Source organism: Hemicordylus capensis, chromosome 7 (assembly GCF_027244095.1).
Source record: "Hemicordylus capensis ecotype Gifberg chromosome 7, rHemCap1.1.pri, whole genome shotgun sequence".
NCBI classification, from domain to species: Eukaryota; Metazoa; Chordata; class Lepidosauria; order Squamata; family Cordylidae; genus Hemicordylus; species Hemicordylus capensis.
The window spans coordinates 6766595-6779182 of record NC_069663.1 but is presented as its reverse complement, the minus strand read 5'-3'; the positions used below and the strand labels follow the sequence as shown (position 1 = coordinate 6779182).

The following is a 12588-nucleotide window of genomic DNA, read 5'->3' as shown; positions in this document are numbered from 1 at the left end:
TTGATTTTGTTCTGGACTACCAAGCAGAAAACACGTCCAGGAAGGGAGCTGTCTGGAGTGGAACTAGAGTGGGAAAGTCTTCTTTGGGGTAGATGGTGCATTCTTCCCTCACTGCCACTTCTTGGCTCCTCATGGCCCCCTTTCTGGTGTCATTGAAAAGGGCCTCAAAACACGGGTCTGCAGCATCAAGTGGCCAATAGCTCTGCCCAGCAAAGAGAAGAACTTAGCTAGGCTTTCCTTAATTAAAGGCACCATTAAAGAAACCATAGTGTCCCATGTAGCAGGAGGCCTGACTCTTCTTCGGGATCCTGCCACTCCAAATGTTGTGTAATAGCCATGATCTCACCCGACTGCCCAGGAATAAGCGGAAAGCTGGTTTCTGAGGTTCAGTACATTCTTCGGTTTGGTTTCCTCTCTGAGCCCAGTTACACGTTGGTAGACACGGTTTTGAGGTGCTAAGGAGCCACCTCCTGCTTTAAGCTCCTCTGTTAAGAAGGACCTCTTGAAGGGAGGTTGACGTTTGGACCCCAGATGCCCTGGAAAGGTCAAGTGGGCACCAGAGCACCCATTCCTCTCTCCATTCTCATCCACAGAAGTCATTCTCAGAGGGCTCCAGGATTCAGACCGTCAACACTGGGAACGAGATCCTGGAAGATGCACATGCCATCAGTTCCCCGAGGAGGTAGAGTTTCTTCTTGAACTTTTGTGTAGGGAAGGTTTTCTGTCCCCCTGCCAGCCTGGATCTGGGATGGATCCAGTGCTGCTGACTGGCAAGAGGTGCAGGGCAGACAAAAATGATGTCTTCATACATTGTGTAGAAGCAGGAGCGTAACTAGGTTGGAGTGGGCCCTGAGACAAGATTCTTAAATGGGCCCCCCTGCCGAGAAATTTTTTAATAATAATAATAATAATAATAATAATAATAATAATAATAATAATAATTCGATTTCTATACCGCCCTTCCAAAAATGCCTCAGGGCGGTTTACAAAGAGAAAAAGGTGCCTCTTTGCCCCGTAAGCAGGGGGCTTTTATTCTTACATTTCTGTCCTCATTCAAAACATACAAAAAACAGATGTACAAAACTGAGCAAATGAGAAGAGAAGAATTATATGGGAGTAAAACCTTTTTTAAATGGAGTCAGGAAGTGCATCTTTGGAGGCTCAAATGGATACATTTCAGGCACAACTATTTCCAAGTCAAAAATTCCTTTTTCATGTGGTGTATTTGCAAAACCAAGGATTTGAGCTTGAAGTTCATCTAAGCGACTTCCAGTCTGCCAGCAAGTAATACCCGGTGGTGGCTCTGTGGATAGCAGATGCAGCTCCCTTTTCAATCGTGAAGCTCTCTGCATTGTGCTCCGTTTTCGAAGTAGAGCTCTAAGAACGGAGCCAAATGCGCTCAGGGGCGTAGCAAGGTTGGAGTGGGCCCTGAGAAGAGATTTCAAAATGCCCCCCCCCCAAAGTCCAGGGCTTACACACACCCCAGGCTTCCAAGGATTTAAGTCTGATATTTCAAAATATGTATGCTGCCAAGAAATACATTTCACTGAATACACACACACTTCACAATATATAGTGATATACATTGAATACTATATCTTTGTGCTACTTTTAATGCCTAGAACACACTAGAAACACTAATTATTCAAATGGGCCCCTTGCTGCAGATTAGCAAAGGAGACTTTCAACCATGCAGGGTGAGCCTATGTTTGTTTTCTCAGAATTCTGAACAAATTCAGTCAAGTTTGATTCCAGGAGGTTTTTCACAAGAGGCTTTGAAAGCCCTTTAACACACATCTCCTCTGGAATGGAGGTGCTGCATTCACATGTGGGCCAGATGGACCCTAAGGGGGGAAAATATAAAAGCACAACACATGCGTCACAGTTCTCACTCATGTCTCAGTTCTCACTCAGACCTGGGTTGCAAAACAACTTGAACAGAAGTGTATTGATGAATAAATGAATGAATGAATGAATGAAGACATAAATAAATTTGTTCCAGAAGTTTTTGTAATTTCCTGCCATGAAACAAGCCACTTATAGGACTTTTTAGAGGTTTTTTTTAAGCCAGCAAATTTTCCAATCAGTCTTCCATGAAATATTCAGAGACTTCTCAGTCTCCCCACCCCCCATCCAAGCCCTATGGCAAGCAGATCCCTACCTGGATATAGGGGGCGGGGGGCGGGGTGTGACCACCAAAAGGAATCCACATTCTACCTGGCCACGGCTGAGCTGTCTGGCCTGGGAAGAAGAAGGTCTGCTGCAGAGAACTGGAGTGGCCACTCTGACTGCCAGCCTTCTTCCTGGGGCTGGCCAGCCTACTCGAATTCAGGCTTCACGGAGGCCTACACGGAGGCCTCCCTGGAAGCCCCGCCCAGCCGCCGATCAGCTGAGAGGCGCCCGGGAGAAAAGCAGCTTGCCTGCTGCTTGGATGGCCGACCAGGAGGACCAGCAGGAGGGAGGGCAAACAGGGCAAGTGGCTGAAGGGTCTTGGGGCTGGGCAGGGGGCAATGGGGAGTCATGGGAGGTGTCTCTGGGGGGCCCCTCAAGGCAGTGGGGCCCCGAGGCGATGGCCTCCCCCGGCCTCATGGTAGTTACGCCCCTGCATAGAAGCATTCACTCTTCCAAGATGTGGTGGTGATGTCCGCTAGCTTGAAGGGCACAGAGGATAGCTTCCTGGAGGCCTGCTGGATGGCTGTCCCCTATTGGAAGCAGAGTGCTGGGACAGATGCATCTTTGGTCGGATCCAGCAAGGCTCTTCCGAGGTACTCAGGCCATTGTATTTCTTCCTGCAGTGTCTTCACGGTTGAGGAGGATGGATGGTTTCTCCAGACCGTGGACACCGAATGGTCTTGTGAGGTCAGGAAACGATTCCAGTCGCTTTTGTGGATGGGCTGGTGGAGGGGTGAGGGGAGATTGCATCTCCACCGTCAGGAGACAGAGCGGGGTCAGATCCTGAAAGGGGAGGAAATCCAGCTGCTGCATGTTGGCCAGAGGATTACAGTGGGAACGTCGTGGCTAGGGAAGGATTCTGCCACCCTCTGCCTCTCCTTCCAATGGCCACCTTTCTGGGTTGGTGTGCTTTGGATTGGAGGCATCAAACGGCTCCCAAGACCCTGAGACGGGTCAGGAGAGGAGAGGGTCTTCCTGGCAGAGATCCTCCAGGTCTCTTGACTGAAGAGGCATTTCTGTAGAGACAATCCTGGTCCCCTCAGGGAAAAACAGCCCACAGCAGGAGGGATGGCCCTCACTCCGGACTCAGGGGCCCACCTTGTCTCTCCCTTTGGAAAGGCTGAGCTAACCCTGTTTCTTGGGGAGAGGAGAGAAGAGGACATGAAGGGGTGGGATCAAGAAGGCTCTCTGGGCCAAACTATTGATGCCAGTGGGTCCCGTTCCTCTTTGTTTCCATTCCCCATGAAAGGAATGCAGAAGAAATGACAAGAAATGACAACAAGCAGTTAGCATTCCATTCTGGAGCTCGCATGCAGTGATGTTTCTGTTAATGGCTGGTTTTGGGGAGGGAAAGAAAGAGATTTCACAGACCTACCTGTCATGCTGTCTTTGGTCTAGAGCTCCAGAGTTTGGCCAGATGATTCTGATGGCCCTTTTGAAGGATGGTGGCCAGTTTGCTGACCACAGTAGATCATATCACAATGGAGGTTCATGGTTGGACATAGGATGAAACCAAATGGCCACAAGCATGTGGTGGCTGTGCCCTGGCACTCCCAACCAGTTAGAATTAGAACACATGGTTGCTTTTTAATAAGGTTTTTTTGTCTTTAAAAAAAAATCAAAATAATTTAAAGAAATAAAAATGAACTCAAAGAAAATGTCAGGGGAAAAACCCGCTACGAATCCTAGGCCCTAGGAAGATCAGAGTGAGTACACTCATTGTAAACCTTTGTCTCATTTGCAGAGTCCTGACATCCAAGAGGCCAAGATCCCAGAAGACAACACTAGGGATCAGGAGCTGGACGTGGAGAGCTTTGTCAGTTCCCCGAGGTACTCTTTTCTCACCTGGAGGGGCAGCTCCATGGCTCATGGAAGTAGAGGACCTTCCTTAGGAGCCCATGCAAGTTTTTTGGGGGGGAGGTGGTTAGTTTAGCAAGAAGCCAAGGGTGGAGAGAAGCTCCGAGCAGCATGGAGGGTTGTTTCCATGGAGACAGGTGTCTCCATGCCCAACCCGTGGGCTTCCTGCAGGCATCTGGCTGTCCACTCCTGGAAACAGGGTGTTGGGCTGCATGCCTCATTCATCTCATCAAGCAGAGCTCTTTCTAAGCACTCGTGTTCTGATCTCATGTGTCTTCTTTCTTTCTTTTCTTAGTGTCCAGAGGCCAAGCACCGTGTTGAGGAGGCTGCAAAACACCGCTGCTGACCAAGAGCCATCCCTTGGAGAGGTCAGGAAGCCTCAACATCCAGTCCCTCCCTCGGAAGAACTGTGGGTTGGGCGTGTGGGTCCCCCGTGTTGCCCAGGAGTAGAGAGCATGTGGAATGGCCCCAGTTTTGATGCTGCCGGGTGTGCGGCCATCTTCTGACAGTTGTTTGCTTAAAGCTATGGTAAAGGGATAGCCATGCCCTTAACAACACTGCATCACAATGGTGGCACGGTGGGGGTGATAGGATTAAAGAAGATGGCCGCAAGGAGATGGCGGCCATGGCCTTGACTTCTGGTCGAGATCTCACAGTTAAAGGTGGAGCATCCTGTTGCTTTAATGGCAACCATTGAAAAACAGTGACAAATAAATGAAGAATGAATAAAAATACAAAACAATAAGCAAACTCAACCAAACCAATGAGAAATGAACTAAATGAAAAAGGGGAAAGAAATGGGAAAGAAAGAGGAAAGGAGACCCAGTTTTGGCATGTTTTTGCACGTGCCTTTAGTGTCTTCACTAAGGAGCCGACTGAAAGCATGAAGTGGACTGGAAGTGGTCTTTTCCAGTCACCAGAGCCATCGGGGCCCCAGCTGAGTGAGGGAGCGCAGCATGTCTTGGAGTGGGGGGAGTTGATGCCTTTCCCCTCTGCCATTTGCATGAGTGCGCGAAGGCCTGAAATCAGCCCGACCGACCTTATTGCGAGGAAGGCGGGCACGAGAGAGGAGCTCTTTTGCCATCTCTCCTGCCAGCCTCCAGCCAGCATGCCTGGGCTCCAAAGTGGTTTTTAAGAAAGTTGAAAATCAGGAAAGCGGGAAGAGTTGTGTCCAGAACGGGACGATCCCCTTCCGGCCCACTTCCTGCATTCAGCTCACCCGGTGATGACCGCTGGAAGGTGCCAGGCTGGCCTTTTCCCTGCTGAAGCCTAGGAAGCTCAATGCGAGGGCCAGAGCAACCATTTCTCCCCCTTCTCTCCTTCACAGAGTTCTTCCTTCCCGGGGGCCGAGACTCCACATGCCAGCGTGGAGGAAGAGGGGTCGGTAGAGGACTATGCCACCAGTTCCCCCAGGTACCTTTCTCAGCTGAAGGGCCGCTCCAGGGATCATAGAGGCGGATCACCTTCCCAGGGAGCCTTGGTTGATTAGACATGTTCATGGAGGAGAAGCCAGTTGAAGACTATTACCCATGACAGCCAAGGAACCTCCGGGGCTACACGTGTCTTTCACTTGATCCACAGGGCATGCATTGCTGTTCTTATGCCATGTCTCTCCTTTCTCCTCTCAGAGTCCAGAAGCCAAAGAAGTGGCTCATCAAGAAGATGATGAAGAACACCTACACGGTGGAAGACTCGTCCTCCGCAGAGGTCAGAAATGACCCATTTCATCATCCATTTTTTCATGTGAACGGGCTCTAGGTTGTGTGTGTGTGTGTGTGTGAGAGAGAGAGTGCCCTGTTCCCCAGCAGGAGACAGAACATGGAATGTTTCTAGTTCTAGATGCTGCAGGATGTTAGGGATTGTGATTGGTGGGATGGGAGGAAATGCATCTGAGGCATTGGAAAGGGGGCAAAAATGTGGTGAAAGGCTCTTCTGGGCTGAGATGCCAAATGCCTTTTCTACCAAGAGGCAGGTCTTATTTTAGAGCAGGATGTCTTCCCAACCGTCCCTTGGGCTTGGTTCCTCTCAGAAGCCTCGCAAGGTCAACGCAAGCCCTGAAACGCTCCCGTTTCTCTTCTCTCTCCTCCCCAGTGCTCCTCGACGGACGAGGATGACACGATGCATGACATCAGCAGCATCGAGGACGAGGTGTGGGACTCTCCGCTGACCCCCAGTTCGGCCAGGTAGGTACCCTTGTCTCAGCTGAGGATCCAGTAGGGAGCTGGGGGGATTTTAGCGTAGCCAGCAGATGCCTGCAGGGGACAGGGGCAGCTCCCCCATGTCTGAGCCCCATAGAGGGATGTTTCCTCCAACTTGCTCCCTGAGGACTCTGGAGGGGGAGTTAACCCAAGGAAGCCGATTGACAGCAGGTGCAAGACAGACACCAGCAAGTCTATTGCTGGCTGTTAGCAGAGGGAGCTCTGAGACCCCCATGCTGTTGGCATGAGCGGGTGTTGGGGAGAAGGAGCAGGGGAGGGCTCCTGTCTCGAAGCCCCCTTTGAACACTTCCCAGGGCTTCTCAGTGGGGAACGAAAGGCTGGACTTGGGAGATCTCTGGCCTGATGAAGTTCCCCTGCCAGCCACCTCCCAAGGGAGGCTAGATCTTTGCTTAGCATCTCTTTGGGTGCCCGTGTTCTTCTTCAGCTGGCTGCCATCTCCAACAGGACAGTTCTTTGAGAAGCTTTTCTCTCTCCTCTCCTCTCTCAGGAACATCGGCGAAGAGGAAAGAAGAGGACAGCTGGCCCCAGATTGGTTCTCCTCGGTCCATCTGGGAGAGGTAAGGGGTGCAAACCAAGGGTGACTTGACTCCACCCCTCTGCCCCACCTTTCCTGCACTACACAGGATGGCGGCTTGGATGGCAGTCACTGTTCACACGGGAGGTGGGGACTTGCCCTTTCCCCTTGTGGATGTCTTTCCCTTGCAGTTGACCTCATGCACCCTGAGCCAGAGGCAGCACCCTCCAGGCCAAGATGTGGGTGCAGACACCCATGGCACTGGCCTGGCCCTGGGGATTCTCCTGACCCATAACTGTCCCTCGGACTGTGTGCTGAGGCCTGACCCTCCTCTTCTCCTCAGGGGAGAGCAACAAAGAAGATCGGGGACGTCGTCCGGTGTGTGGAGTATGCCAGTGAGGTGGAGGAGAGGTTCCCCGAACTCCTGGTGGGCCTGGTCAACAAGATCCTCACCGGCCTGCAGAACACCACCGAGGGAGTCGGGAACCGAGACAGCCAAGACCTGCCTCCTGAGTAAGTCATGGCGGTGGGGAAAGCGGGGCCAGCAAGTCCTCCTTCCAGCACTCTGGGAGGACAGGCTAGGGTCATTTCTCCCATGTCCCACTCTGATGGGTGAGGAGCATTTCTGGCCTGTTGGGGTGACTCTGGCACGGTGGTCCCTTCCCTCAGCTCCACAGGGGAGACCCCAGAATTTGCAGCCCTCTTGGCTCTGCAGAGAGCCTTAAAATGCGTCTGCAGTGTTAAAACACCAGCTGTGGGGAAAGTCACTTCACCCCTGTGGTCTCCCTCCCATGGTCCAACACAGTCCATCCACCCTTGACACTACGCCACCCCGCAAGGAGACACACACTTTGGTGACAGCAACCTTCTCTTCTCTGCAGGGAGACCGCGCAGATTGTCCGGACCCTGCTGGAGAGGGTGGCACAGGTGACCCCGGAGAAGACCTGCTGGGAATCCCTGTGCTCTACGCAGAGCTGCCTCCAGGGTGTGGCCCTCTTGGTGAGGTAAGTAGGAGTGAATAGGAGATATCTCAGGAGGCCTGGGGGCTGGTGTGGTTTGGGTCAGGTCTGCTCTTTCTGGACCTTCCGCTCAGGACTCAGCAGGGTCTTTTGGTGTTTTGCAGGGCTCTCCTCCAGACACGGTCCTCCACAGTGGCCAGGCTGAAGGCATACCTGGCTTCCCTCTTCAGCCTGGACAAAGATCCAGAAGAGCATTCCCTCGCAGAGGTGGCCTTCTTTGTGGAGGTGAGCAGCGTGTTCCTCAGGGTGGGCTTCCCTGAGAGGAGGGTCTGGCCCCAGAGGCTGATGGATGTTTTCCTCCTTTCCCTCTTTTAGCTGCTCCTGAAAGACCAAGACTTTGCTGCCTTAGAGAAGACCTGGACGCTCCTGGTAGCGTGGCTAGTCCACCCCAGCCAGAACATCCGCTACCTGAGCGAAAGGGGACTTCTCCAAATTTATGGCACCCTGAAGGCGGTGAGTGACATCCCTGGGCATGGAGCATCCCTAGGCATGGAGACTCCTCTCTTTGGGGAGCCCTTCCTGAGGCTGGTGCTCCTAGGCATCCCCAGGTGTGATGGGGAGATTTCTCCAGTTGGGTGGATTCAGTCTGTGGAACCCTTGCCACAGGACGAAGGAGAAATCCTTAAGGGAAGGCACAGGAATGCATCTCTCAGTAGGAGCCTGATTCACCACGTGCTCCAATGCCGCATTCTCCCCGCTCTTTGTGCCTCTGGGATGGCTTGAGTCATCTCCTCCCCAAGGCAGTGGATGGTGGCCAAGCAGCATCAAACACGGACAGCTCTGTGGTCCGTTTAGCAGTGGGTGGACTAGCATGTGTTTTCAAGGATCCACCTTTTCCCTCCCTAGGCCAAGAAAGCCCAGGATTTTAGTGCCGGGATCCTGGGAGGGCTCAGGACCTCCAGTCTGGAAGCCACTTTGGGGGTCCTGGCCTTCATGGAGCGGCTGAGGCACTGTCCATCAGAACACCAGGCCACGGTGAATGCTGTCCTGGCTGCCCTGTGCCGCCCTCTCTTCCACCACGTGAGTACTTGCACGCCAGCCCTCCACCCCGGCTCTGTGAGGGCCGGCCAACCTGCAGGTTCCGACTGGGTTGGAGAAGGGAAACCAGAAACCCCCTAGAGACCTATGCAAGCTCTTCATCAATTATGGAGGTGAGGAATTCCTCCCTAATAACAAGTCCTGTTCTTCTTTGTAGGAGGAAGCTAAGATCCGAAGGGCAGCCATGAGGACCCACCTGGATCTCCTGCAGCACCGCCACCACCACCACAAGGGTACAGAGGAGAACATCACGACCCTCATCGCGGTGCTGATGCATGTGGAGGATGAAGACCTGGAGGTAGCACAGGTGAGGGCCCACTTCTTCCTGCCACCCCTACGAAGGTGTTTAGGCTTCCCCAAGTCCAGCCACCCAGTGGCAGGCCCCAGAGTTAGCCTCACGGGGTGGTGAATCCACGAGCTGTCCTGCTGTGGTTTGGCCCATCCAGGCTCTACTCCTTGAAGCCCCCTAAGAGGTTTCTTGGAATCCCTTGGGAGGATTTTTCACTCCCATTCCGGTCTTTCTTTTGGCAGGCTGCGAAGGACAATCTGAGCCTCCTGGCGGAAGCCCTCCTATGGCACCTGGAGGGCAAGCTGCTGGCGCGGGACTCTTACAGCCTGCAGGAGCTGCTCCACAAGATCGCCAAGCGTCTGGTAAGGGCAGGCCCTCCCTGTCCATCCCTCGGCTCAAATGGCTCAAGGACCTTTGGGCGATGCTTTGCTCACTCGGGATTTGTCTTTGCTCTTGATCCCAGATTCGGCAGCTCGGCACAGAGGACGCCATGGAGATGGAGGCCACCAAGATCCTGGGCTTCTTCCGCAGCGAGCAGCCTTCAGTGAGGAAAACGGCTGCCCTGCTGATCGGTAAGCGAAAAAAGACTTTTGGGTCTTCCTTAGTGGGTCGTCTTGGTGGGCAAAGGTTCATTCTCTTGGAAGGCACTGCCAGAAGGGTGTGGAGGGGCAGGAGCTGTTCCCTCCCCAGGAGGACTGGCCCAGTGAGCGTTAGCGAGGTCTCTTGGCTTAATTTCCTTCCAAGGTGACGTAAGAGTCCCTGGAGGAATGGCTCAATCTGTCAGTCCCAGAGGGAGCAGAGAGGGGAGGACTTCCTCTCCTGAATGATCGGAAGTGGGCTGTCCATGCGCAGGGTCCTGAACTGTGGTCCCATTTTCTTCCACCCTTGTTTTTAGGTCACCTGGTCCACAAAAAGGGCAGCATCCTCACTGAAGGGAACATAGAGACCTTCCATGCTGGTAAGTGCCGGTTTCTGGGTGGGAAGGGGAAGTTTCTGTGAGGGGAGAGGCCTAGATTTAGGGACCACAGAGCTGGAATGGGCCACCTGTCCCCTCAAATGGAAGGTCCCGCTTGCATCCTCAGGGATGCTCAGCAGTAGGGTTTCCCAGAGTGCAGGGGAGAAAGAGTCAGGACTTGCGCCCGCTTGGTGTGGAAATGGTGGGGCTTGGCCAAGGGTGGGGTGATCTCTTCATGCCATTTCTGAACCTTCTCCTTCATCCCTCCAGCGCTGGAGAGCTTGCTTGGCGACCATGACCCCGAGGTCGGGAGAGTTGCCTGCAAGACAGAGAAGATCGTGAAGAAGGCCTTTTCCCTCCACTCCCGGCACGGGCTGCGGGCTGCCGTTCGGCGCTTGTGGGCGGGCTGTAAGAAGAAGAGACACCCGCCAGAGTACGGTGATCTCTCCACCTGGTGAGCAGACCAAGGCAGGGCTTCACTTGAAGGGGCCCCGATGGTTAGGGAGGGGGCTGGGGCTGCAGGAAGGGTGGGCAGGAATCTGGGCAACCCTCCCTCGTGTTGGAATGCCAACTTCGGCCCTTGTGGCTGGTTGTACCAGTAGCCCAAGGGAAAGAGGAAATCTCTATCTTCCCTCTGGGAAATGAGGACACGGATATTCTGCCAGGAGTCCCTGGTGCTTGGTGGTGTCATGGGGGAGAGTGTGAGAAGACCCCCCCATCTCTGAACCAATGTCCTTCTCTCTTTCCAGGAACAACAGCCCCGTGCTCTCCCCTTGAAGATCAGCAGCTGAAGGGAGGTTCAGGAAAGACCGTGCAGCGCAGGGGCCTCCCAGAAGACCTCCTCCAACTGCGTGGACACAAGATCTGTCCACAAGAAGACATCCAGCAGGGAAGTGCAGTTCTGTCTGAGGAGTGAGGGGGAAGCAGGCTCCACTCCCCTGGCCCAAGGAAGCCCCGCCTCTGGGGTGCAGAAGCCCCTCCCCTTGCTTCTGCTGTCAGGCTGTGGGAGGAGGCTACAGGACCACCCTGCCCCCAAGTGGCCCTTTGGAACCATTCTTGGGCTTCCCTTGGGTCCGGGGAGGCTGTGTGGCCCCAGCAGGAGGGCAAGGTCACCGCCTCCCTCCATTCCCACCAGCTGGCCAAGGAGCGCCCCCTCCTCCTTCCACCTTTCTTCCCTTTCCCACTGGCCTGGCTTCCCCTGGCAGGGGAAGCCCCATCCAGGCATCCGCCCCCTCCCCTGCCGAGGGTGTGCTCCTCCACCCCTCCACTCCCGCAGCCACGCCTCACTCCCCCCTCCACTCCCTCCTCCTTCCTCCCAAACCGGTGCAGCAGCAGAGGAGCCTGGGAGACTCTGGGGGCCCCCTGCAGCCCCAGTAGCGCCCCCGGGTGCTGCCCGGTGGCAGGCCAGAGAATCCTCCTCTCCCTCCTGCTCCATGCTGTGGCTGCACAGTAGGGAGCCCGAGGTCAAGCAGAATTCTCTGGCTTGCCCCCCCCTCAACCCCCAGCCCCCTGCCCAATCCCCACTTGCTGGGCTGCCGGAGTGGAAAGGGAGGAGGAGCAGGGCAACCCCACTGACGCTGCTTTGTGCTTCTTGCAGGCTTGTGCTGCTGCTGGGTGGCTGGAGGAGTCGATCCGCCCAGAAGAGGAGACCAAGTGAACGTGCCTGCAAGGAGCGGGGGTGGGGTGGGGTTGGGGGCTGGCTGGGACTCCCCCCAATTTTGTTTGCCCTGCCGTTCCCTTCTTCTGTGTGACCCTGTGCTTCCTCCCTTCCCTCCTACCCTCCCTCCCTCCCCCTCCCTCCCAGGGGCAGAATGGGCTTTGCTGGTCGCCCTGTTGGGGGCCGAGTAGGAATTTTTGGCTTTCCAACAGATTGGCCAAGATGGAAAGTTTTTTTGCCTACTCCATTCTGTCCTGTTTTGTTTCCTTTAGTTAGAAAGTTAAGTGATGACTTGTATCCTAATTAAGTATATTAATAAAGTTGCCCCTTTTGTTAAAAACCATCCCATTGTTTCTGAGTTCCTCTTTTCTTCTCGTCTCCCTTGGAGCGTTTGTGCCCACAGACTCCCAAGCTCACCTCTTGGCTGAGGGAGACGCTGCTACACTGCTACAGGTCCATGCAAATGCCTCTTGCTTGGAAGCACTCACTCAGACAATTGGCTTGGATCACTCCAGAGGAGCCCACTTGAGGTTTGCTGCCAATGAGGTTTGCTGAGCACAGGATCCTGGGAGCAAGCTGCACCTTCCAATCAAGTGCCCGGAAAGCACAGCCTTGGCAAGGCCTGGCAAGCTTACAAACCAACACTGACTCCCTCCAATACAGCCAAATATGAAATGTGATTCCATTCCAGTGATTAAAAAGTCCTGCCAAGTATGAAATGCCATTTGTGCAGGAACAAGGCCTTGACCTCCTCTTGTGCTCTTCACATTTCTGTTTTGAATGCGTATTTGCTTCCTTCCTGTGCTCTGTAATAAGAAGCTGGCAGGAATCAAGAATTCACAGCTCCCATTTGACAGTTTGGTCTGGT

The 12588-nt window shown here is 54.0% G+C and overlaps 1 protein-coding gene across 1 annotated transcript; it reads left to right on the top strand.

Annotated features, from left to right (window-relative positions):
- Positions 1 to 2229: 2229 nt before the first annotated feature.
- On the top strand, positions 2230 to 12063 carry LOC128332670 (uncharacterized). The gene is made up of 19 exons (XM_053267254.1): positions 2230 to 2472; positions 2796 to 2859; positions 3917 to 4002; positions 4325 to 4397; positions 5357 to 5442; positions 5658 to 5736; positions 6121 to 6212; positions 6736 to 6805; positions 7106 to 7275; positions 7644 to 7766; positions 7886 to 8006; positions 8097 to 8234; positions 8628 to 8801; positions 8977 to 9126; positions 9351 to 9470; positions 9572 to 9680; positions 10004 to 10066; positions 10334 to 10517; positions 10813 to 12063. Exons 1-19 carry the CDS (start codon positions 2432 to 2434, stop codon positions 10838 to 10840), a joined length of 1971 nt encoding a protein of 656 aa, XP_053123229.1. The 5' UTR covers positions 2230 to 2431; the 3' UTR covers positions 10841 to 12063.
- Positions 12064 to 12588: the final 525 nt, after the last annotated feature.

Coding starts and splice junctions, on each gene's coding strand:
- LOC128332670 (XM_053267254.1), top strand. CDS start 2,432: ATGGCCGACCAGGAGGACCAGCAGGAGGGAGGGCAAACAGG. Junction 6,806..7,105: donor CCTCGGTCCATCTGGGAGAG/GTAAGGGGTGCA, acceptor TCTTCTCCTCAG/GGGAGAGCAACAAAGAAGAT. Junction 8,007..8,096: donor AGGTGGCCTTCTTTGTGGAG/GTGAGCAGCGTG, acceptor TCCCTCTTTTAG/CTGCTCCTGAAAGACCAAGA.